Source organism: Phoxinus phoxinus (assembly GCF_949152265.1).
Source record: "Phoxinus phoxinus genome assembly, chromosome: 5".
Taxonomy (NCBI): Eukaryota; Metazoa; Chordata; class Actinopteri; order Cypriniformes; family Leuciscidae; genus Phoxinus; species Phoxinus phoxinus.
Window position 1 is genome coordinate 39,894,950 of NC_136880.1, and position 23,838 is coordinate 39,918,787.

The following is a 23,838-nucleotide window of genomic DNA, read 5'->3' on the forward strand; positions in this document are numbered from 1 at the left end:
TTTATCGTACATACAGTACACTAATGGAAAGCAGTATATAGGCCTATTGTGTAGCCTGATTTTTTTTTATTTTTTTTATGTTCATTGCAAAATGTAACTATATTGTCTCCAGTTATTGTACTCATATTTATCCGCATACATATAGTACACTCACATAAAGCAATATATTCTATGAAGCAAATCTCAACTGCCTGAATGCTTGTATCATCACAAAATGTTAACTATATTTCCGTCCCAGCTCTAATCTGCTAAATGCATCTATAAGACATGAAAATATTAAGACATTATAAAAATTACATCATGATTTTCTGTAAAATGATTACTGTTTGCCATCACACTGCTTTGAATCAATGCGTATTGTGAAAAGCGCTATACAAGTCACCGATTTGAAACATTCCTCACAAACATGTTTTAATATTGGTTAAAACAGTCCATTTTTAATTAGATTTAACTTTTTTAATTGATTTTTTTCAGCATTAAATTATTATTTCACTGAGATTGTTGCAATGCATTCCTCACTAACTTGTGGGACAAAACCCATCAACTCTACTCTTTTCCATCAAAATTAAATTGGATAAATGTGTCTGGACATTCTCCTCGAAAACTACTTATGTGCTCTTTGGAGGACAAACATACAGGTTTTTAATCAATGTAAATCTGGTGTGATGCAGATAAGACCATACCGTGCCCTCCTTGACCTGCTCCATACTGAACGCTGGGAAAGAGGTTGGGGTGTGCAGGCCGATGCTGGTGATGCCGTTCTGGTCCAAAGAAAGGTTGAGTCTGCCGTTGAGAGTGAGGGTGGGAGTGAACACCTGTGAGGAGTGACTCCTGATGCTGCCCGTACGGCGCTTGTGCCACGGAGTCGCCATAGAGCCCGCTCGGCTCCGGCCGGCGTCATGGATGCTGTGCTCGTCGTCTGCAAAGTCGGCCTCTGAACTGTTGCGCGGCCGGAAGGTAAAGATACTGAGTTGGCTTCCATGACGGGTGCTCAGAGGATGAGAGGAGAGAGTGGCTAGCAGAGGGTGAGCTGGCTGGAGGACAAGAGTTTGAAAGAGAGATTACTGAAGAATAGGCAGATGATATAAGACATTCATATAGCAAGACAGAAGCAGTTTTATGTGCACTGTAAAAAAAAAATGTTGGTTTAACTTAAATAAGCAAGTTACCTTAAAATTTTTAGTTCGTTGTAATAAAAAATTTGAGTCAATACAATGAAGAAGAATGGTTTAATAAACAGAAACTCAAAATAGTATGTTATCTTCACACATTAGTTATCGAAGTTGATTTGACAAAGGATAAAAAGTTGTGATAACAAATCATGAAAATATTTTTTTACAGTGAATGTGCTATTTTTATATTTAAAATGTAATAAGATTAAGTGCGCTATTTATTTTTCTATAAACTTTTAAATCATTTTTTTATGTACAGTACACCGGCAGTCAAAATTGTGGAATAATTAAGAATTTTTTTAAGTGTCTTACACTTAAAGGCTGCATTTATTTGCTAAAAAATACAGTAAAAAAAAAAAACTGTAATATTGTGAAATATTATTACAATTTAAAATAACTGTTTTCTATTTGAATATATTTTCAAATGTAATTTATTGCTGTGATCAAAGCTGAATTTTCAGCATCATTACTCCAGTGTCACATGATCCTTCAGAAACCATTCTAATATGATGATTTGCAATTAATTAATATTTGTAATCAATTATTAATAATAGTTCTTATTATTATCAATGTCGCTGCTTAATATTTTTGTGTAAACTGATCTTTTTTTTTCAGGATTCTTTGACGAATAGAAAGATCAAAAGAAAAGCATTTATTTGAAATATTAATATTTTGTAACATTATAAATGTTTTTACTGTCACTTGAATCAATGTAATGCATCCTTGCTGAATAAAAGTATTAACTTCTATTTAAAAAAAAGAAAGATCCTACCCCAAAAACGGGGAAAGTTTTGACTAAAGGTCAAAAGGTTGGAATAATTCATATGTTTGAATGTTTTTGAAAGAAAACTTCTGCTCACCAAGGCTGCATTTATATTATCAATAATGCAGTAAAACAGTATTGTCAAATATTAAAGATTTGCATTTAATCAAAGAATCTTGGGGGATTTTTTTTATCATGGTTTCCACAAAAAGAAAAAGAAGCAAAAACTGTTTTCAACATTGATAATAATCATAAATGTTTCTTGAGCAGCAAATCTGCATATTTTAATACTTTCTGAAGGACCATGTGACACTGAAGACTGGGGTAATGATGCTGAAAATTCAGCTTTGCATCACATGAATAAATTATACTTATACTTATAATGATTTTTCACAGTATTCCTGTTTTTACTGTATTTTTTATCAAATAAATGCAGCTTTAGGGAGCAAAAGAGACTTCTTTCAAAAACATTAAACAATATGAATTATTCCAAACTTTTGACCGCCAGTGTATATTTATTCTGTTATATTTATTTTGGGCTTTAAATGTGCTGAAGGGTAACACTTTACAATATGTCTAATTTCTTAACATTAGTTTATGCATGAACTATTTTATGATTAATACATTTTTTAATCATACATTTTTTTTCCTTAAAGCCAAATATAAATAAATAATGTCTGAAATAGTTTGGAAATACTTACTTTCTCATCAAACGGGTCTGATTTTGGCAAAATGTTGTCCTCCGTCTCCTCTGACAGCGTTCTGTGGGATCTCGGTCTACTTTGGCCTTTCAAAGAGTCTTTCCGAGAGAAGGTTGACGGAGATAGATCCACAGCCAGGGCCATCTCAGCGTCTTTTCTACGCTGTTTTGCTAATGCCTAACACCAAAGAGAACAGAAAAGTCAGATGTGCTTGATCTGCATTTGCAATGAGTATAAGAACTAAGTTCTTGCAGTGCGAAGCAAAACATTTTAGGTAGTTGCTGGGAAAAGAACATAATTTCAGTAATTTTAAGCTGTATTCAAAAACATTTGCAATCTATCCCAGACAGCAACATAGAGTCGGCTCAGATTCGGACCACATCTGGGATGTATGGAATACACGTACCAGATGTGGGCCAGATCTGGGCCAAAACAATAAGATAAGGTCCAGGTGATTCTTGTTTATTTCAGACTGTTAATAAGAATAGTTGTCGAATTACACTCTGTTCCTTGCGTAGATGTTCCATCGCCAGCTGAAACTCTCTTTCTTTTGCCCAGGCTTCTGCAATGGTCGCCTGGTTTTGCTCCTCATATGCCATGGCCACGACAGCCAGGATCAAGTTCACCAGGTAAAACGAACCCAGAAATATCACCAGCACAAAGAAAATCATGTAGGTCTTCCCCGCTGACCGCAAAGTCTGCCACGGAGAGGAAGATAGCAGAGGAGAAGAGGTTAGTAATAATAATTAGTCTCTGTGATAAAAGGTTATTGTGTCTTCAATGTCAAGGCTTGTACCTGATGGTAGAGGTTTTCCCAGTAGTCCTGTGTCATTAGTCTGAAGAGACCCAGGAAGGCCCAGCCAAATGTGTCAAAGCTTGTGTAGCCATAGTTTGGGTTCCGACCTGTTTTTAAACAGTCAAACCCATCAGGGCACTTCCTGTGTATGAAAGAAACATGAAGACATGTAACAGCGGGAATCATAATGTAAGACATAGGAGCATAATCATTCTTAGAATTCTTAGTTCTATATAGAACCTTCAAGATTCTGTCAGGCGCTTCATATATAAAACCTAGGGGTTCAGGGAATCATTTTATGGATTTAGTTCATTTTAATTTAATTTTCTGTATTAAATGTTCGTAAACATATTTTATCACAAAAAAATATTACAACTCATTTGCATATTTAGTTTATAGTTATAGTTAATTAATATTTTATAAACTGTAGTTAAGACATTAACAGACTTTATACAAATAGAGTTCTTCGTTCAACTGTAATTAACAAATTATTATTGTTTAATTAGCTCATATGTAAAGAGTTTAATAGATAATGAGATAATGCTTTATTAACAACTTATTAACAGTAGATAGTTTTTTTAAATCATGGAAAATGGGAAAATAACATTAATTAAGTGCTTTAAACCAACCATTATTAGACATTAATTGTATTATTATTATTAAGAGTTCATTAAAATGTTTACAAATAAAACATTTTAAAAGAAGCCTCTTCTGCTCACCAAGGCTGTATTTATTTGATCAAACGGTAATGTTTTGAAATATTATTAGAATTTAAAACAACGTTTTTTCTATTTGAAAATGTTTTAAAACATAATTTATTCCTGTGAACAAAGCTGAATTTTCAGCTTCATTTATCCAGTCTTCAGTGTCTTCAGAAATCATTCTAATATGTTTATTTGCTGCTCAAGAAACATTTCTTATTATTGTTATCAATGTTAAAAACAGTTGTGCTGCTTTTTTCAAGATTCTTATGAATATAGAATCCTAAAGAACAGCGTTTCTTACGCTGAATATAAATATTTTTACTGTCATTTGTGTGTCCTTGATAAATAAAAGTATCAGTTTCTTTAAAAAACAAACAAGAAAAACATAGTGATCCCAAACTCTTGAACGTTAGTGTATAATTTTTTTTTTATAGGTTATGAAACCATCTCGGACAGCACAGCAGTCACATGCGTTGAGGTCCCAAAATAAGATTATAAGTAAACAGATGGGTATCGAGTTGCAGTTAATTTTTTTCCTCCTGACCTCAGTCCATCCTCTCTTTCTCTCGGTTACCATGGTGACATTAAGTTTGAGTGACAGGCCAAGCAGAGGACAGACGCATGTCAATCTGACAGAGGGATCATTTAGTAATGGAACTGCCAACAGCTGGACAGCAGAGCCGCAAAACGAGGCCATCTGTAAATCTCTCGCCCATAGGCAGAAAGAGAGAGAGAGAGAGAGAGAGAGAGAGAGAGAGAGATCGTGCAAACATGATCTCCCTGACAATGTGTTCAAACACACTCAGGTTTATATAATACTAAGCAGTACAATACCATGCTTAGTGACTGTTGTGATACACATAGACAGTGTTGGGGGAAATGCATTACAAGTAACTTGAGTTACGTAATCAGATTACTTTTTCAAGTAACTAGTAAAGTAACGCATTACTTTTAAAATTTACATATCTGAATATCTGATATTACTTTTAATATCAGAAAGTAAATATCTGAGTTACTTTTTCAAATAAGTAACGCAAGTTACTTTGTTTTTCCATTTATTGACTGACAGCTCTCCTGTCCTGATGTTGAGACGTGCGTGTGTGTGTGTGTGTGTGTGTGTGTGTGTGTGAACATGTTTATTGTAGTTCTAGACTAAATATGAGCATTTATTCATCTCACTTGCACAATTTTTTTTAAAATATTCCTCAAAATGAATAAAATCAGTGAAATGCAGAATCAGAACCTCCAATAACTAAATATGTTAAATGAAACATATTTTTATGCATTTAATCTCACTTTATTGACCAATGTGCTTGCTTCTGACCTTCGATGATTCAGTTAAATAAGCAAAAATGACTATAGATAGATAAAAAGGTTTGCTTTCCTCTACTGTACACGTTTCCTTCAGCCTGAGGATTATTATTTCACTTTTGGTGTGAAAGGGTCTTTACTTTTGCCCAAAAATAGAACTTTTGTGTTATAAAAAAACAAGCCCAGCCCAGGTTGGAAAAAAAGTAACGCAAAAGTAACGTAACGCATTACTTTTCTAAAAAAGTAACTAAGTAATGCTTAGTTACTTAACTTAACTTAGTTACTTTTTAAGGGAGTAGCGCAATATTGTAATGCATTACTTTTAAAAGTAACTTTCCCCAACACTGGTCATAGACAAGAGAAGAGATCTTACAGTACTGGGTTTGCCAAGCAAAAAGTTATCTCATGATTATCCTCAAATTCTCTGAAAGGAGAATAAAATAGGCAATAATGATAGCCTGGGAAAACCCAGACCACTTCCGGCAAATTTAGATTTGCTCTGCAAGTGGGTCTGGCAAAGAGCCCATTGAAACCCATTTCCAATCCGCCGAAATCGCGGCACCAATCAGAAACGTTTTACACGATGACGACAGAGCAGAGACGGTGACGCAGATTTTGTACATTACAGACATGGATGCCGCCGTGGAACATCACAACATCACTCGTTCGAATCAGCTATCGCGTCTGTTTCAAGCGATTTAAAATTGTCATTTTCGTTAACACAAACAGAGAATTGCTGAGAGTCTCGAGATGTTTCTCCGTCGCTCTGCATACGTCATGTCATTCATCGCTCTGATTGGTTTTAGATCTATCCGACGTCCGTTGGTGACGCCCCTGTGGAAATGAATTGTCTATGGAGCTTTGCCAGACCCTTACTCAGTTACAACTGAGAGGGTCTGGGTTTTCCCAGGCTACAATAATGAGAGAATTGTGTACAATTTTATGTGTGCATATCTTTATGCACTATCGTTCACAAGTTTGGTGTCAGTAAGATTTTTAATCTTTTAAAAAGAATGCTCGACAACAAGGCTGCATATATTTGATCAAAAATACAGTAAAAACAGTAATATTGTGAAATAGTATTACATTTTAAAATAACTGTTTTCTATGTAAATATATTTTGTAATGAAATGTATTCCTGTGATCAAAGCTGAATTTTCAGCATCATTACTCCTTCAGAAATCATTCTAATATGCTAATTTTCTATAAGAAACATTTCTGATTATTCTCAATGTTGAAAACTGTTGTGCTGCTTCATATTTTTGTGGAAACCATGATGCATTTTTTCAGGAGTCTTTGATTAATAGAAAGTTCAAAAGAACAGCGTTTTGATCAATTGAATGCATCCTTGCTGAATAAAATTAATTTCTTTACAAAAAAACAAAAAAAACATTACCCCAAACTTTTAAATGGTAGTAGTGTATCTATAATTTTACATCTCTATACTTAAAGCTACACTGTGTGATTTTTACCCCCATCTAGCGGTGAAAAGGTATATGACCTTCCAGTGAATATTAGTTTCTGATCCTCTCAATTCCGATTTCGTTTTAACTCCTACGGTGGCCAATGTAGTCCAAGATTAACATGGCTTCCAGTTCGACCTCGTCCATTAATATTCCTTCAAGTGATGAGGTTACTTTAGAAAACTATTATAATTTGCAGTAATTTAATTTGTCAGTTAACATATAGGTTATGACATCTATGTAAAAAGAATAATAGTTTTATGTTTTCGTTATTTTTTTACCATTTCATTGCTAACATCAGCTATCAGGTTCCCAGACGAATGCAAGCTAATCTTAGTAAAGTAACTTTTATCAGTGCTATCGTTATTCTGTATATTGTACGGCATCACTAGCGTAAGGCAACGTTTACATTGTAGGCTATATCATTTTCTCCGTGAGCAGAGATCAGTTGATGTGACGGAGGTGCGAGGGAGAGGTAGAGGGAAAGGAAAAAATAAAAACAGGGCCGGTGCCAGTGAATTGCGGAGACGCGAAAGGCGAAGCTTGAATTAACGGGTATGTCCCTCTTTGGCTAATGTACTTTCAAGATGGAGGGGCAACATGGCGACCGACATTCGAACCCCTCACCCATATGTATTTTCAATGGCATATTATACACTCACGAGAATACTTTATTACTTGAACGAAGTAAATATACATTAATGAGCACATATATTTTTGAAAGAACTAAGTGTGTTTAGCTAAGAATAAACTAAAAAAGTTACACAGTGTAGCTTTATATCTGTACAACAATTTTATATCTGTACAACAACTGTCTTATTTGTATCTACTTTATTTCTTCTAATAAGCTTTATAAGAAACATCTCAGAAAAGTTGATACTCGAATGACACATACTTATTTGAGCAATAAACCTTTCCTGTGTGAAGTCTTTGCATACTTGGGTATCCTGGCATTGCCGAGCACAGTTTGAGATATTTTTGAGATCTCTTCTGAAGCTATAGTTCTAGTGAAGATTTACAGCTGAAGATTTTAAAGATTACTGGGATCTTTTTCTCAGGAGCAACATCTAAGAAGCAGGAAACTTAAGCAAAATTATAGGAGAAAAAACGGAGAGATTAATGAGATGTAGCCTTATTTGTGTTTTTCCTTTCCTGTAGGTCTGGTCCAGTTCGCTGTCCATTCACAGATTAAGTAGTCAGGATTGAGGTTGCCATGAGGACAGAGGTACTCGGGTCTCTATAGTAACAGTGGTTGAAACGACGGTTCTGCCCACTCACATGTAAGTGCTGACCTTTCATACCAGCTGCTTTAGAGTTTAGCAAGTATGCAATCATTTGACAGAAGGCCAATCAAACATATATTTGTGTTTCTGTTAAATATAAACTGTGGCACCGTTTGTGCTCCAGATGCAGGTGTGCTATTATTATATATTATATAAGTGAGCAGGCTTATGATTTTCACTTGGTACACTATAAAACAACCAAACAAATCTCATAGACTTGTATTGAAGAAACCTGAGCCATATAGACCAGAAAATTCCTAGCAACGCACCACACTGAATACCTTAACAACTGCATAGCAACACCCTGGAATACCATGATAGTTCATTTTGCAGAGGCAAACAATCATGCACATTTTCTTCAGAACGTATATTCCAAAGTGATGTGTGCCGAATGAGAAAAGTGAGTTATCGTGAATAGTATGTGCAACTGAAGAAAACACATGCAAATGAAAAAAGCAAATTAAGAAAACATCTTCATCAGTTTGACAACACTTGCACACTTGCAAATACTCACAATGCAACCAAAAACAGAAACACGCTGCAAATACTCACAATGCAACCAAATACAGAAATGCACTGCAAATACTCACAATGCAACTAAATACAGAAAAACACTACAAATACTCACAACGCAACTAAATACAGAAAAACACTACAAATACTCACAACGCAACTAAATACAGAAACGCACTGCAAATACTCACAACGCAACTAAATACAGAAAAACACTACAAATACTCACAACGCAACTAAATACAGAAAAACACTACAAATACTCACAACGCAACTAAATACAGAAACACACTGCAAATACTCACAACGCAACTAAATACAGAAACACACTACAAATACTCACAACGCAACTAAATACAGAAACACACTACAAATACTCACAACGCAACTAAATACAGAAATACTCTGCAATTACTCACAACGCAACTAAATACAGAAACACACTGCAAATACTCACAACGCAACTAAATACAGAAATACACTGCAATTGCTCACAACGCAACTAAATACAGAAACACACTACAAATACTCACAACGCAACTAAATACAGAAATACTCTGCAAATACTCACAACGCAACTAAATACAGAAATACTCTGCAATTACTCACAACGCAACTAAATACAGAAACACACTGCAAATACTCACAACGCAACTAAATACAGAAATACACTGCAATTGCTCACAACGCAACTAAATACAGAAACACACTACAAATACTCACAACGCAACCAAAAACAGAAACGCGCTGCAAATACTCACAACGCTACTAAATACAGAAACGCACTGCAAATACTCACAACGCAACCAAATACAGAAACACACTACAAATACTCACAACGCAACCAAATACAGAAACACACTGCAAATACTCACAACGCAACCAAAAACAGAAACGCGCTGCAAATACTCACAACGCTACTAAATACAGAAACACACTGCAAATACTCACAACGCAACCAAAAACAGAAACGCGCTGCAAATACTCACAACGCAACTAAATACAGAAGTGCACTGCAAATACTCACAACGCAACCAAAAACAGAAACGCGCTGCAAATACTTACAACGCAACTAAACACAGAAACCCGCTCTAAATACTCACAATGCAACTAAATACAGAAACCCGCTCTAAATACTCACAATGCAACTAAATACAGAAACACACTGCAAATACTCACAACGCAACTAAATACAGAAACCGCTCTAAATACTCACAATGCAACTAAATACAGAAACCCGCTCTAAATACTCACAATGCAACTAAATACAGAAACACACTGCAAATACTCACAACGCAACTAAATACAGAAACGCACTGCAAATATCACAACGCAACTAAATACAGAAACCCGCTCTAAATACTCACAACGCAACTAAATACAGAAACGCACTGCAAATACTCCCAACGCAACTAAATACAGAAACGCACTGCAAATACTCACAACGCAACTAAATACAGAAACACACTGCAAATACTCACAACGCAACTAAATACAGAAACACACTACAAATACTCACAACGCAACTAAATACAGAAACACACTGCAAATACTCACAACGCAACTAAATACAGAAATACACTGCAATTGCTCACAACGCAACTAAATACAGAAACACACTACAAATACTCACAACGCAACTAAATACAGAAATACTCTGCAAATACTCACAACGCAACTAAATACAGAAATACTCTGCAATTACTCACAACGCAACTAAATACAGAAACACACTGCAAATACTCACAACGCAACTAAATACAGAAATACACTGCAATTGCTCACAACGCAACTAAATACAGAAACACACTACAAATACTCACAACGCAACCAAAAACAGAAACGCGCTGCAAATACTCACAACGCTACTAAATACAGAAACGCACTGCAAATACTCACAACGCAACCAAATACAGAAACACACTACAAATACTCACAACGCAACCAAATACAGAAACACACTGCAAATACTCACAACGCTACTAAATACAGAAACACACTGCAAATACTCACAACGCAACCAAAAACAGAAACGCGCTGCAAATACTCACAACGCAACTAAATACAGAAGTGCACTGCAAATACTCACAACGCAACCAAAAACAGAAACGCGCTGCAAATACTTACAACGCAACTAAATACAGAAACCCGCTCTAAATACTCACAATGCAACTAAATACAGAAACCGCTCTAAATACTCACAATGCAACTAAATACAGAAACCCGCTCTAAATACTCACAATGCAACTAAATACAGAAACACACTGCAAATACTCACAACGCAACTAAATACAGAAACGCACTGCAAATATCACAACGCAACTAAATACAGAAACCCGCTCTAAATACTCACAACGCAACTAAATACAGAAACACACTGCAAATACTCACAACGCAACTAAATACAGAAACGCACTGCAAATACTCCCAACGCAACTAAATACAGAAACACACTGCAAATACTCACAACGCAACTAAATACAGAAACGCACTGCAAATACTCACAACGCAACTAAATACAGAAACGCACTGCAAATACTCACAACGCAACTAATTCACGAGTTCACACGTACATATAATTTGAGGGGGTAAAGTTTAATGCGTATTTGGCATGCTGTCCGGGGGGAGTGCTCCGAGCTCAGAGTTCGGCCCGAACCCGGAGTACCCCCCAATGCAAACCAAATACAAAAACGCACTGCAATTAGTCACAGCTATACCAAAACATTGCAATCAAGTCACTGTCTATCAGAATGACAACAAATACTATTTAAGGCCTTAGCACATTATCACAAATTCCATTGCACAAGAATAATTAATTGATCTGATCTAACATCACAGACATAATTTTATCTGTATCTCATTACATGACATTCTCTCCCGTTACTTACGAGAGAGAGAGAGAGAGAGAGAGAGAGAGAGAGAGAGAGAGAGAGAGAGAGAGAGAGAGAGAGAGAGAGAGAGAGAGAAGAGCAGTGTAATCCCCAATGTTCTGTTGTCGTAAAAACAGCCATTAACAAACCTACAAAGGGGCTTAGGATGGATCAAATGTGAATGTAGATGGAAAATCTTCTCTAGGATGTGTGCCGTGAGCCGAGGAGAGCAGTTTTGGGAACTCTGAAAGGGTTAAATCTAGATCTCAGACGAACTAAAAATAGAGATCATTGTTTGTTCCAACTGGTTGAGGTTGATATTAGTTATAAGGAAGGACTCGTAGGATGAGGTCTGTGGTTATAAGTGAAACCTTTGAATGATCTCAAGTAATTACAAAACCCTTTACTACACTCTTAAAAATAAAGTTTTTTTATTGGGATTGATGGTTCTATGAAGAACCTTAAATATCCATGGAACCTTTCCATCCCACAAAAGGTTATTTATAGTGGAAAACGGCTATTCGGATTTTGTTAAAATGTTCTCCACACTAAATGGTTCTTTCAAGAACTGGTCATTGAAAGATTCTTTGGGGAACAACATTTTTTTATTCTGTGGTATTGCTGCAAAATCCCCCTTTATTTTTTAAGACTAAATAAAAAAAGTGTGAATTTTGTGCATGTTTTCCTAAAGTTATTCAATAGTTAGTCCTTTAATTCGGCCATTAACTTAGTGAAGTTAAAATGCAAATAAACTCCACTCCATCTTACAATCCATTTTACAATCTCCACGGTAAAATTGAAAGTTTTTTCTCTTAAATATCTGTATTTTAGGACTGGTCGTTGTGCACATGTTGTCACTTGCACAAATTAATGTATGTAATGTACAAAGCTGTTATTTCTATGTGTAGCTATATAGAATAGCATTTCTCAAAAGCATCCAGAATTCAGAGCCTGAACTATAGTATCTATTTATATGATGAATTTATATGAAAACAGATGAAGTACGTTTTGTACTAAAATACTATTGCAGTCTTTCTACTTAAAAATGTTATGTTAAAATCAATAGAATACTTGCCATTTGATTGTAATCAAAGGTAAAATTTACTAGCAATTTCTGAGTGAAAATTGTTTCTATACTATTTGTGTGTGTGTGTGTGTGTGTGTGTGTGTGTGTGTGTGTGTGTGTGTGTGTGTGTGTGTGTGTGTGTGTGTGTGTGTGTGTGTGTGTGTGTGTGTGTGTGTGTGTGTGTGTGTGTGCGTGCGTGTGTGCGTGCGTGTGTGCGTGTGTGTGTGCGTGCGTGTGTCCGGTGGGCTTTTTTTTTATTCTTCTCTCAAATTTTCACTTCTATGCCTGTCTGTCATTAATAATCTTCGCCCTAACAGAGCAGAATTGCACATTACAGACATCATCCCGTGGCTCCGGTCTGAACAGTGTTGCTGGGATTTGCAGGATTATGTCCCTGTGCACTGCAGAGACAGAGATGGTTAGTGAGACCCACAATGAAGGACTTTCACTCTTAATTCAGCGGATTATTGCCGTGAGATTGTTTATGCACAAACAAAAATCCCCACTGAGTGTTCATGGATTGTATATGAAAAAATATTTCAGTTAAAGTGTAATTCTTTTAATAAAGTCATTCTAATTATTTGGCTCATGTTAATAGGCAAATACATTAATTAATTTGCTCTGTTTAAGCCTTTGCTGTAATTTGACCACTACAGTGGTTAGACTTTAAAGAGGCCATATTTTGCCCTTTTACAAAGTCTGGATTATAGGTTTTCATGCTGGAATGTTCAAAATTCATTCACAATTCAAACACATTATTTTTCAAATATTTGACATTATTACAGCTCCTCTCTTCCCAGTAATTGTGAAAAATGTAGGTCATTATTGCTGAATCGAGAATTGCCATAGGAACTCACATCATCGTTCAGAGAGAAAACCATTTTCGCCGCCTTTTCTACATGTAAAACACCAAGGGTTGAGGAGGTGACGGGAAGGTGCCGGATAGCAAATCTATAATAATGTCACTGATTAAACCACCTATCACTCAATAAAATAATCACTGTTGAGTGTTTTTGAAAGTTTAGTATTTTGTTTGGTTTAATAATTAACATTGCATATGCGTATGGCTCTCACTCGACTTGTTGCTCGCAGCCACATCAAAACCGTTCACGAGCTTCTAGGGATTTTATTTTGGTTGTCATTTGTTGAAATAAATACAAAAACATAGCGTGTCGGTGTCTGTTTGCTGAATGTGACCATCTCCGATTCTCTTCCGTGGCCATTTGTGAAAGTGAAAATTTACAATGACAACCATATTTACCCGTATTTTCCGGACTATAAGTTGCTCCGGAGTATAAGTCGCATCAGTCAAAAAATGTGTCACGAAGAGGAAAAAAACATATATAAGTCGCACTGGACTATAAGTCGCATTTATTTAGAAATTTATTTCACAAAATCCAAGACCAAGAACAGACATTTAATCTGGAAAGGCAAGTTATTCAACTACACAATAGCACACAGAACAACAGGCTGAATAGGTGTCCGGTGTGTTAGCGTAACACATTAACAGTTATTCAGCGACACAATAGCATAAAGAACATATACCTGGGAGGCTGAATAGGCTAAACTAACATTAGCCAGCGAGTCCAACAAGTTACCGGTAAGCAAGTTCACCAAGCTCCCGATCTCATTCCACAACACTGAATACATTGAGTTCTTCCTCGGTGTCGCTTCTGAACAACTCCGCTAACTAGAGCGCCCTCTCGCGGCTGTAGACGGTAATGTTTTCTCTTGGTTAATCTCAGTCAGTATGAATTAATTTTGATATACAAGTCGCACCTGACTATTAGTCACAGGACCAGCCAAACTATGAAAAAAAGTGTGACTTATAGTCCAGAAAGTACAGTAGTTACATCTACACCTTTCCAACAAAGAAATGGATTGATTTCTGTCAGCTTGTTGAACACATTTATTTAGATATGTCTAACATATGACGGCTGAAGCAGCATCACGTGACACTGTTTTCATGGTAACCAGATCAACATTGTGAATGGAGTTCTGCAAAACTTCAGTGAAAACATCAAATGATCATGCAGTGCGGTAAAATAGCTTCTCTTCCCTGCAAACAATGCCATGAAGTATGTGAATATTTAGTCAAGTCAAAAACTAAACAAAAGGTAAGCAGGTATCCGTATTAATTTCAGTATAAACAGACACAAAACGTTACTAAAGGCGACAACTTTTGGTAAACGATTAAACCTCCTTGTGGTTTCACGGTTTGATCGATTTGAGCAAAAAACAATTGTGCCCTCCATCTACATTTCCCACCACAGCAAGCTCAACACACTAACTCAATCAGGCCTCCCACCTTTTGTTGTGTATACCTTGGGCGGGAATTATTTAAATGAGGAATATAGTGACGTGTTCGTTCCTGGAAGAAAACTCAAGACTACAATGGAGGCGTTTCAAGGAGTTCAGAAACAGTGACACTGATATAGAGAATAACTCCCACTGGAGGGACTTTGTGCTTTGTAACTTTGCAGACATTTTTCATGCTCAAACAGCAACATTACACACTGAAGAAAATAACTTTTTAAAGAGAGTAATCAATGAAATTGGGTCAATGCAAGTCATCAATGCAATCTAAGATTTTTAGGAAAGTGCATCATAATCTCTCGCCTCTTTCCCATAGGAGAATGACTGCAGGGTTATTAGCTGAGCTCTGTATGAGAGGGGTTAGGTTCAGAGAGCATTTTGGGATAGCTGTACAGCAACATGTTATAAAATAGGATTTTAAAAAAAATGTATTAGTGTTGCTTAAAAAGCAATGATGCACTTCCTCTTATAATGCAGAGACCACTAGTAGGTCAATTCTCTTGATGAGTGTAAATACTGTAATCTATTTATTTGATCTTCAGGGGAGTGTTTGGGACAGTTTTATTTTAGTATCACTGATATACTATTATAGTTTTTGTTAATATATTGAATTAGATTTTATTTTGGTCACACTTTAGTTTAGGGTCCAATTCTCACTAATAATTAACTATGAACTATAACTTATGCCTTAATAAACTCCTAATTATTGCTTATTAATAGTTAGTAAGTTAGTTGTGGGTCCAATTCTCACTAATAATTAACTATGAACTATAACTTATGCCTTAATAAACTCCTAATTATTGCTTATTAATAGTTAGTAAGTTAGTTGTGGGTCCAATTCTCACTAATAATTAACTATGAACTATAACTTATGCCTTAATAAACTCCTAATTATTGCTTATTAATAGTTAGTAAGTTAGTTGTGGGTCCAATTCTCACTAATAATTAACTATGAACTATAACTTATGCCTTAATAAACTCCTAATTATTGCTTATTAATAGTTAGTAAGTTAGTTGTGAAGTTTAATAAGTTAGTTTGTATAAGGTCATGCAGAATAAGGCATTAATATGTGCTTTATAAGTACTAATAAACAGCCAATATCCTAATAATATGCATGCTGATAAGCAACGAGTTAAACTAAAGTGGTACCTTTATTTTTATATTGTCTATTTTCATTTTATTTTGTTTCAAGAGGTGAAAATATGGTTTATTTTATGGTTTTAGGTAATGATAATAACCCTGGTTTGGGAAACCTATATGAAAACCATAATTTTTTTTTGCAATGTAATTTTTTTCGCAAAACTTTTCCTGAGGGCTTTAAAGCATCCTGTCCTAATGACCGCTGCTCATTTAGTCACATCATGATTGTGGTTAACTATCACGGACCTCCGATTATATGCCACATGTCACCATGCTGACCGCTCAGTCTCCTCACACGCAGAGACGACGATGTGTGTTCTCAGATAAACCTCTGCACTACGACAGAGTTTCATTTCAAATAATAACAATAGGCTGGATGAGCTCATGGTACACTGATACCGAGTGATTATCTACATAAGGCTGAGCTGAAGCACCCAATGTCTGAAGATACAGTAGATCTCGTAGTCGTTACCCTGTTCAAAACTTCTTAATTAAGTTGGCTTGTGAAAGCCAACATACTGAAATCCTATTTAAACTTATTACTGGTGCTTGCTTTAGCAAGGCAACAGTATTGTTATTGCTCATACTTATTAATGGTGCTTGCCTATAGGCAAAGCAACATTAGTGTTATTGCTCATACTTATTAATGGTGCTTGCCTATAGGCAAAGCAACATTAGTGTTATTGCTCATACTTATTATTTTTTTTTTTATTATTATTATTCTTCCACACAAAGTTCGGCGCGTAACTCGCCCCGCACCGTTTGTCACAGACCCCTGAGTGAGGTGTCAAAACGACCGGCTCATTGAGGAGAGGTGTGCTATATCTTTTCTAAGCGATCGGGTGTACGATGTTTGCACAGCGGACGAAAAAGCGGCCAAAAAAGTCCCATTGACTTAACATTGCGGAATTTTCAGAAATTCAAATCCCAACTGTCATTTTTCACACACACAGACACAAAGGGCCTGACACCCCTGCATGTCTCCCCCTCTCTCTCCCTCAGAGGATTTATATTATCCAGCAGCCAATAAGTAATGGCCTAAAATCTTCATAGCCACACCATAGCAACCAGTACAGCACCCTAGCAACCATAGGCTATAGGCACGAGGCCGCAGGCCTCGTGCACTCATTATAATGCACTCGTTTAATAACACAACCACTCAAAATACCTTAGAACTCCCTAGCAACACCCTAGCAACCACCCAAAATACCTTAGAACTCCCTAGCAACACCATAGCAACCACCCAAAACACCTTAAAACACCCTAGGAACCACCCATAACACCCTAGCAACCACCCAAAATACCTTAGAACACCCTAGCAACACCATAGCAACCACCCAAAATACCTCATAACTCCCTAGCAACACCATAGCAACCACCCAAAACACCTTAGAACACCCTAGCAACCACCCAAAATACCTCAGAACTCCCTAGCAACACCATAGCAACCACACATAACACTCTAGCAACCACCCAAAATACCCTAGAACTCCCTAGCAACCACCCAAAATACCTCAGAACTCCTTAGCAACACCATAGCAACCACCCAAAATACATCAGAATTCCCTAGCAACACCCTAGCAACCACCCAAAATACCTTAGAACTCCCTAGCAACACCATAGCAACCACCCAGAACACCCTAGCAACGACCCATAACACCCTAGCAACCACCCAAAATACCCTAGCAACCACCCAGAACTCCATAGCAACCACCCAGAACACCCGAACAACATGAATAAGCCATATCTCAGCAGCAGAACATCGTACAGACATGGTTGTTGGCTCGTATGCAATCATGTACCACACTCTAGCAACCGAGTGTCGAGTTTTGCCACTGCAAGCACCATTCACATTTTCTTCTGGAAATGTACGTTCTAGTTATTATTCTTCTGATTATTCTTTTTATTCTGGACAAAGTTTGGCGCGAAACTCGCCCCGCACCGTTTGTCACAGACCCCTGGGTGAGGTGTCAAATCGACCGGCTCATTGAGGAGAGGTGTGCTATATCTTTTCTAAGCGATCGGGTGTACGATGTTCACACAGCGGACGAAAAAGCGGCCAAAAAAGTCCCATTGACTTAACATTGCGGAATTTTCAGAAATTCAAATCCCAACTGTCATTTTTCACACACACAGACACAAAGGGCCTGACACCCCTGCATGTCTCCCCCTCTCTCTCCCTCAGAGGATTTATATTATCCAGCAGCCAATAAGTAATGGCCTAAAATCTTCATAGCCACACCATAGCAACCAGTTACAGCACCCTAGCAACCATAAGCTATAGGCACGAGGCCGCAGGCCTCGTGCACTCATTATAATGCACTCGTTTAATAGAGATTTTGCCCTAACCCCATAGTAACCATCTGTGGTGCCCTAGCAACCACCCAGAACACCCTAGCAACTGCTTAGCAACCACCCAGAACACCATAGAAACCACCCAGAACACCCTAGCAACTGCCTAGCAACCACCTAGCAACCACCCAGAATGGCCTAAAATCTTCATAGCCACACCATAGCAACCAGTTACAGCACCCTAGCAACCATAAGCTATAGGCACGAGGCCGCAGGCCTCGTGCACTCATTATAATGCACTCGTTACCTTAGTCCTAACCCCATAGTAACCATCTGTGGTGCCCTAGCAACCACCCAGAACACCCTAGCAACTGCCTAGCAACCGCCTAGCAACCACCCAGAACACCCTAGCAACCACCTAGCAACCACCTAGCAACCGCCTAGCAACCACCCAGAACACCCTAGCAACCGCCCAATACACCCTAGCAACCACTCAGAACACCCTAGCAACGACCCGAACAACATGAATAAGCCATATCTCAGCAGCAGAACATCGTACAGACATGGTTGTTGGCTCGTATGCAATCATGTACCACACTCTAGCAACCGAGTGTCGAGTTTTGCCACTGCAAGCACCATTCACATTTTCTTCTGGAAATGTACGTTCTAGTTTTTCTTCTTCTTCTTCTTTTTATTCTGGACAAAGTTTGGCGCGAAACTCGCCCCGCACCGTTTGTCACAGACCCCTGAGTGAGGTGTCAAATCGACCGGCCCATTGAGGAGAGGTGTGCTATATCTTTTCTAAGCGATCGGGTGTACGATGTTCGCACAGCGGACGAAAAAGCGGCCAAAAAAGTCCCATTGACTTAACATTGCGGAATTTTCAGAAATTCAAATCCCAACTGTCATTTTTCACACACACAGACACAAAGGGCCTGACACCCCTGCATGTCTCCCCCTCTCTCTCCCTCAGAGGATTTATATTATCCAGCAGCGAATAAGTAATGGCCTAAAATCTTCATAGCCACACCATAGCAACCAGTTACAGCACCCTAGCAACCATAGGCTATAGGCACGAGGCCGCAGGCCTCGTGCACTCACTATAATGCACTCGTTTAATAGAGATTTTAAATACTCTATAAAAACTCACTCATAGGCACGAGGCCGCAGGCCTCGTGCACTCATTATAATGCACTCGTTTAATAGAGATTTTAAATACTCCATTTATTTCCATTTGAATCCGAGTGCCTAACCTTAGCCCTAACCCCATAGTAACCATCTGTGAAAACTACCAACCACCTAGTAACACCATAGCAACCACCAAAAATACCTTAGCAACCGCCCTGAACACCCTAGCAACCGCCTAGAAATCTCCTAGCAATCACACAAATACCCTAACAACCCCCCAGAAAACCTTAGCAATTGCCTAGAAACCACCCGGAACACCCTAGCAACCACCAAAAATACCTCAGAACTCCCTAGCAACACCATAGTAACCATTCAAAATTCCTTAGAACTCCCTAGCAACACCCTAGCAACCACCCAAAATACCTTAGAACTCCCTAGCAACACCATAGCAACCACCCAAAATACCTCAGAACTCCCTAGCAACACCATAGCAACCACCCAAAACACCCTAGAAACCACCTAGCAACCACCCAGAACACCCTAGCAACTGCCTAGCAACCACCCAGAACACCCTAGCAACTGCACAGCAACCACCCAAAATACCTAAGAACTCCCTAGCAACACCATAGCAACCACCCATAACACCCTAGCAACCACCCAAATACCCTAGCAACCACCCAGAAAACCATAGCAACCACCCAGAACACCCTAGCAACCGCCTAGCAACCACCCAGAACACCCTAGCAACCACCTGAACAACATGAATAAGCCATATCTCAGCAGCAGAACATCGTACAGACATGGTTGTTGGCTCGTATGCAATCATGTACCACACTCTAGCAACCGAGTGGTGAGTTTTGCCACTGCAAGCACCATTCACATTTTCTTCTGGAAATGTACGTTCTAGTTAATGGTGCTTGCCTATAGGCAAAGCAACATTAGTGTTCTCTTGCATACTTATTTTTCTTCTTATTATTATTCCACACAAAAGTTTGGCGCGAAACTCGCCCCGCACCGTTTGTCACAGACCCCTGAGTGAGGTGTCAAAACGACCGGCTCATTGAGGAGAGGTGTGCTATATCTTTTCTAAGCGATCGGGTGTACGATGTTCGCACAGCGGACGAAAAAGCGGCCAAAAAAGTCCCATTGACTTAACATTGCGGAATTTTCAGAAATTCAAATCCCAACTGTCATTTTTCACACACACAGACACAAAGGGCCTGACACCCCTGCATGTCTCCCCCTCTCTCTCCCTCAGAGGATTTATATTATCCAGCAGCCAATAAGTAATGGCCTAAAATCTTCATAGCCACACCATAGCAACCAGTTACAGCACCCTAGCAACCATAAGCTATAGGCACGAGGCCGCAGGCCTCGTGCACTCATTATAATGCACTCGTTTAATAGAGATTTTAAATACTCTATAAAAACTCACTCGTAGGCACGAGGCCGCAGGCCTCGTGCCTAACCTTAGCCCTAACCCCATAGTAACCATCTGTGAAAACTACCAACCACCTAGTAACACCATAGCAACCAGTTACAGCACCCAAGCAACCATAGGCTATAGGCACGAGGCCGCAGGCCTCGTGCACTCATTATAATGCACTCGTTTAATAACACAACCACTCAAAATACCTTAGAACTCCCTAGCAACACCCTAGCAACTACCCAAAATACCTTAGAACTCCCTAGCAACACCATAGCAACCACCCAAAACACCTTAAAACACCCTAGGAACCACCCATAACACCCTAGCAACCACCCAAAATACCTTAGAACTCCCTAGCAACACCATAGCAACCACCCAAAATACCTCATAACTCCCTAGCAACCACCCAAAATACCTCAGAACTCCCTAGTAACACCGTAGCAACCACCCAAAATACCTTAGAACTCCCTAGCAACACCCTAGCAACCACCCAAAATACCTCAGAACTCCCTAGCAACCACCCAGAACACCCTAGCAACTGCCTAGCAACCACCCAGAACACCCTAGCAACCGCCTAGCAACCACCCAGAACACCCTAGCAACTGCCTAGTAACCACCTAGAACACCCTAGCAACTGCCTAGCAACCACCCAAAACACCCTAGTAACCACCCAGAACACCCTAGCAACCAACCCAAAACATGAATAAGCCATATCTCAGCAGCAGAACATCGTACAGACATGGTTGTTGGCTCGTATGCAATCATGTACCACACTCTAGCAACCGAGTGGTGAGTTTTGCCACTGCAAGCACCATTCACATTTTCTTCTGGAAATGTACGTTCTAGTTATTATTATTATTCTTCTTACATTTACAACTCTATCTCGTCCTAGAGCTTTAACTCTACATACTCCAAACTCGGCTCAGACACTCAAACTGTTCTGACTCGGTATGCTATATCTTTTCTAACTGATCGGACTTACGGTTTTCCTATAAATGACGATCAAACTCGGAAAAAATCCCATTGACTTAACATTGCGGAATGTTCAGATTTTCAAACTCCCCAACTGCCAAAAATTCAAATCAAAATCCCTTGAAAGCCTAGACTAAATCAAACTGCCATTCTATACACTATATGAGCCATTGAGACTCATTTAAACTCATTAAACTCATCTATCTGTCTACCTCAAACTATTTTAAACTTCAAACTAATTTAAACTTTAAACTAATTTAAACTTTTTATGAATAAAAACTATAAAAACTCGCTCGTAGGCACAAGGCCGCAGGCCTTGTGCCTCACCTTAGCCCTAACTCCAGGATGCTAATATACACTAAACTCTGAACTCTTAGACTCATGTAAACTCATAAACTCATCTATCTATCCACCTCAAACTATTTTAAACTTCAAACTAATTTAAACTTTTTGTGAATAAAAACTATAAAAACTCGCTCGTAGGCACAAGGCCGCAGGCCTTGTGCCTCACCTTAGCCCTAACTCCAGGATGCTAATATACACTGAACTCTGAACTCTTAGACTCATGTAAACTCCTCTATCTATCCACTTCAAACTAATTTAAACTTTTAACTAATTTAAACTTAACCTTAGCCCTAACCCCAGGATGCTAATATACACTAAACTCTGAACACTTAGACTCATGTAAACTTCAAACTACTTTAAACTCAAACTCATGCATTCACTAAACTCTAAACTCAAAAACTCTTGTGTGTGTGAGCAAGTTAGTGTGTGTTAGAACACCCTAGCAACACCATAGCAACCACCCATAACACCCTAGAAACTGCCTAAAATACCTTAGAACTCCCTAGCAACACCATAGTAACCACCCATAACACCCTAGCAACCACCCAAAATACCTTAGAACACCCTAGCAACACCATAGCAACCACCCATAACACCCTAGCAACCACCCATAACACCCTAGCAACCACCCAAAATACCTTAGAACTCCCTAGCAACACCCTAGCAACCACCCAAAATACCTCAGAACTACCTAGCAACACCCTAGCAACCACCCAAAACACCTTATAACTCCCTAGCAACACCCTAGCAACCACCCAAAACACCTTAGAACTCCCTAGCAACCACCCAAAATACCTCAGAATTCCCTAGCAACACCATAGCAACCATCCATAACACCCTAGCAACCACCCAAAATACCCTAGCAACCACTCAGAACACCTTAGCAACCCTCTAGAAACACCCTAGTAACTTTAAACTACTTCAAACTATACTTTAAACTATTTTAAACTTTAAACTACTTCAAACTTCAAATTACTTTAAACTAATTTAAACTTCAAACTAATTTAAACTTTAATCTACTTTAAACTATTTTTAACTGTAAACTACTTTAAACTTTAAACTACTTTAAACTAATTTAAACTTCAAACTACTTTAAACTTCAAACTAATTTAAACTTCAAACTTTTTTTAACAATTTTTAACTGTAAACTACTTTAAACTATTTTAAACTTTACACTAATTTAAACTTCAAACTACTTTAAACTTCAAACTAATTTAAACTTCAAACTTTTTTAAACTGCTTTAAACTTTACACTAATTTAAACTTCAAACTAATTTAAACTTCAAACTAATTTAAACTTTAAACTTTTTCAAACTATCTGGTCCAAACTTTCACAAGCCAACTTAAAGTTTGTTTCAACGAACTTTTTAATCTAGTTCCAAATTAGAAGTTCTAAATTCACATTCTAAAACCTTGTTGGGTTTGCTCAATAGTAAGTCAGATTACTCACCCAGCATCGCTGCTGTATCCGCATATTAAGGCATCCTTGGATCCTTCAATTTTGTAGAAATTGTCTGCGGGAACAAGAGTGAGAACAATTCAATGAATTTTACAAGACATGTCAGACTGAGAA

General features: G+C 38.0%; 1 protein-coding gene across 2 annotated transcripts in view; it reads right to left on the reverse strand.

The window, feature by feature from the left end:
- Nucleotides 1-23,838, reverse strand: part of scn12aa (sodium channel, voltage gated, type XII, alpha a) — an 85,254-nt gene that overhangs the window by 30,401 nt on the left and 31,015 nt on the right. For both annotated transcript variants that reach the window (XM_079612766.1, XM_079612765.1), the window contains exons 8-12: nucleotides 23,716-23,779; nucleotides 3,433-3,574; nucleotides 3,137-3,334; nucleotides 2,637-2,813; nucleotides 684-1,034 (exon numbers count right to left, since the gene is read on the reverse strand). In XM_079612766.1, coding sequence (XP_079468892.1) covers nucleotides 684-1,034; nucleotides 2,637-2,813; nucleotides 3,137-3,334; nucleotides 3,433-3,574; nucleotides 23,716-23,779 — 932 coding nt within the window. The remainder of the gene's footprint in view (nucleotides 1-683; nucleotides 1,035-2,636; nucleotides 2,814-3,136; nucleotides 3,335-3,432; nucleotides 3,575-23,715; nucleotides 23,780-23,838) is intronic.